Here is a 2,818-nt window from a genome sequence, read left to right on the forward strand (position 1 = left end):
AGTCTATAGAGTACTAGAGCAAGTTAATGACTGTATAGCTAGAACATGATATTAATACTGTACCTTTGGGGGAAACCAGTGGAAACCAGTTAAGACATGCGAGTAGTGTGTCCTGTGAGTGTCATTCATCAGTGGAATGTAATGTGACAATATGGTGGTGCACATGTGAGCAGAAGGCTTTCTGTTTAATCACAGCTAGTCATTTAAAAAAATAACAGCTGAACCATTTACACATGGTATCCTAAAACTGTCTGCCACTGCTGCCATGCAACTGTTTGACTCAACCATTCACCAATCTATGAATATCCAGTTCTGCAAGCTGTACTTCACTGGCCATGCATGGAAATTTGGCCACATTACTATGCCCTGCTTGGTGCTCTCCTTAAAACTTTGGCAACACAGCAGCACTAACATTCAGTCTCCTTTTCCAGGAAGATGCATGAACATTTCCAGATTGATTTGTCGTCCAACTACAACTGCAACTTTTGTCAGATGATTTTTAGCCATCAATTATAACCAACAAGTAGTGTTTTTTTGTAATCCTGCTTTAAAACCGCACTAAAGCTACCAATAGGTTTATGAGCAAGGACATTCCTTTCACTGAAACATGCATGAGCACAGAAAACTCTCCGGTATATCTAATCAAGCGCTTTCTAAACAGACAGCCACCACGGGTGATTCAGACATTCTGGTTTCACTTTTGGGGAGCTGTCCTGTCGCTGCATGCACACACTGCAGCTGCAGCCTGGACACTTTTATTCCCAGAAAAAAAAAAACAGCATTAAGTTACTGCTAACGAATAGAGAACATTTTCTATTGATGCAGCTTCACATTAAAAGCATTTAACTGGCAAAACATGAGTTGACTTTTATTTTGAAGAAAGCTAGTCACAGGAAGTGCAAAGTGTCAGTTAGCTTGACACTGGCTGCTAATGTTGTGTATTTTTTGCCAGTGGATCAGTTTGAACTATGTCAGGGAGTAACGACATAAGAAGGAGCAGCCACAGTGAGCTGTTAGAGGAAGAGCTGCAGGTGACACACTGCACACCGCCAACCTCGCTGCCAGGTTACCAAACATACTCACTGTCACTGCTCACAGACTCATGCCGTGTGCGGCATAAAATCTGATCACAGTTGCTCGAAAAAAAGTATGGAAAAAGGCCAATTACTGTCTGATTAGTTTATCAAAAGGACAATACTTCCTCCAGTATTCTGGGACCTGTAGTATTAACTAGGTGTCAATACACAATAACGGTGCAAGTGCATAAAAACCTTAGCCATAATGATGCAGCCCTAGTTTCTGATGAGCAGTTGGCAGCTTGCATGGCAGCCTCTGCCATCAGTGTGTGAATGGGTGAACGTGACATGTAGTGTAAAGGTGTCCTTGTGGTCGGAAGGGAAATAGACAAAAGACGATGACTGAAACTACATGAAAATTTGCTGTCAAAATGAATCAAGAGTAAACAGATCTTTGTGTGTCCTTTAAAGATGCTTTTGTACTTTCTGTTGACACTACTGATAATGATGGTTATCTGAGAAATTCATTCATTTAGGCGCACTGCAGGAGCAATGCAGTCACATGAATATTCAAGAGCAGTGTGTGCTGAACCACTGTTCCACTCAGACTGTCCTTCACTAACAATACTCACACTGGGTTAGCAGTTCATGGGATTATACAGAAATGATCAATAAAGTTTTTACCTTCAAAGATGCTAATGGGTGCTCTGGACCAAGTAAGCTCCAGTGAAAGGCAGCCAAGTCTTCATCAGGCAGTATGTGATTTCCTTTAAAAACACACAACAGCAGCATACTTGTGTTAGTCAGCCTCACCTAAACTATCAGCCCCACTGCCATTGTCCCTCAGTATGACACCAACCTAAAAGTGATGCAAAAATGACAAAACGATTTGGGTTGAGATCAAGCTGCCGTGCCACTTCGTGCATCAGGTACTGGCTGGTGGTGAGGCTTTTGCCGTTGCGGCTCAGTTTGAGGGCGTGCGCGCTGAAGTAGTATGGGATGTTGCACAGGGCGTAGTCTGAGTCGTAGGCCACCAGGCCATGAAAGCCGTTCTCCCTGCACAAGGCTATCACTTCCAGGTGGTGGTCCTCGATGCTCTGGACAACCTGAGGAGTGGCCAAGACAAGGATCAGGCTTTAGATGCTAAAGCCTCAAAATAAACCTCTTACACAGACATGGCGGAGATTAGATAGAAAATCTATGTATCACACAGCATGGAACCATTTATTTATTTTTAGAAAAGGTAACACGTTTCCTGCATGCCTTGACTTCATGAATGCTACTGACACCAGAAAAACACAGTTTAAGAGATATTGACAAATAAACTGTATTAAATGTGAACTGGGCTGTACCTGTTTGTACCCATACCCATTAGATGTAGCTTTACTGTTCAGGCACACTTACTCAGCTAAAATGTGCATGAACTTCTGCACTTAGTAGTAGTTTTCCTGAATTAGTAATATTGAGGGATTTAAGTACTTACTTGCAGTATTGATTCATTTGCAGATTGTAGTCTCAATGAATCATTCTGGTCTATACGTGTACAAAAATAGTAAAAGATGGCTTGTTTTGCCCAACCCACCCAAATTTTCTCAATTTACTATCATAGAAAGCAAAGAAACCCAGCAAACAGCAGTGACTTTGGGGCAATTTTGTTAAAATGACTTAAAGATCCCCTCTAAACATGTCTTAAGACATATAGAAAAACAGTCTACTGAGGCAGTCTGCAATAAAAGTATAATTTCCACATTAAAATCAATCTCCTCCTTCTACCTCATTAATATTCCAGAATCTCTGAATAT

General features: G+C 41.4%; 1 protein-coding gene across 1 annotated transcript in view; it reads right to left on the reverse strand.

Moving 5' to 3' along the window:
- Window positions 1–6: 6 nt before the first annotated feature.
- Window positions 7–2,818, reverse strand: part of LOC118328861 (constitutive coactivator of PPAR-gamma-like protein 1 homolog) — a 4,093-nt gene continuing 1,281 nt past the window's right edge. The window contains exons 2-3 of the mRNA XM_035662783.1: window positions 1,876–2,122; window positions 7–1,783 (exon numbers count right to left, since the gene is read on the reverse strand). Of these exons, the coding sequence (XP_035518676.1) occupies window positions 1,671–1,783; window positions 1,876–2,122 (360 nt within the window). The 3' untranslated portion in view covers window positions 7–1,670. The remainder of the gene's footprint in view (window positions 1,784–1,875; window positions 2,123–2,818) is intronic.

Source organism: Morone saxatilis, unplaced genomic scaffold, assembly GCF_004916995.1.
Source record: "Morone saxatilis isolate NCDOM2014 unplaced genomic scaffold, NCSU_SB_2.0 Contig18, whole genome shotgun sequence".
In the NCBI taxonomy this organism is placed as follows: Eukaryota; Metazoa; Chordata; class Actinopteri; family Moronidae; genus Morone; species Morone saxatilis.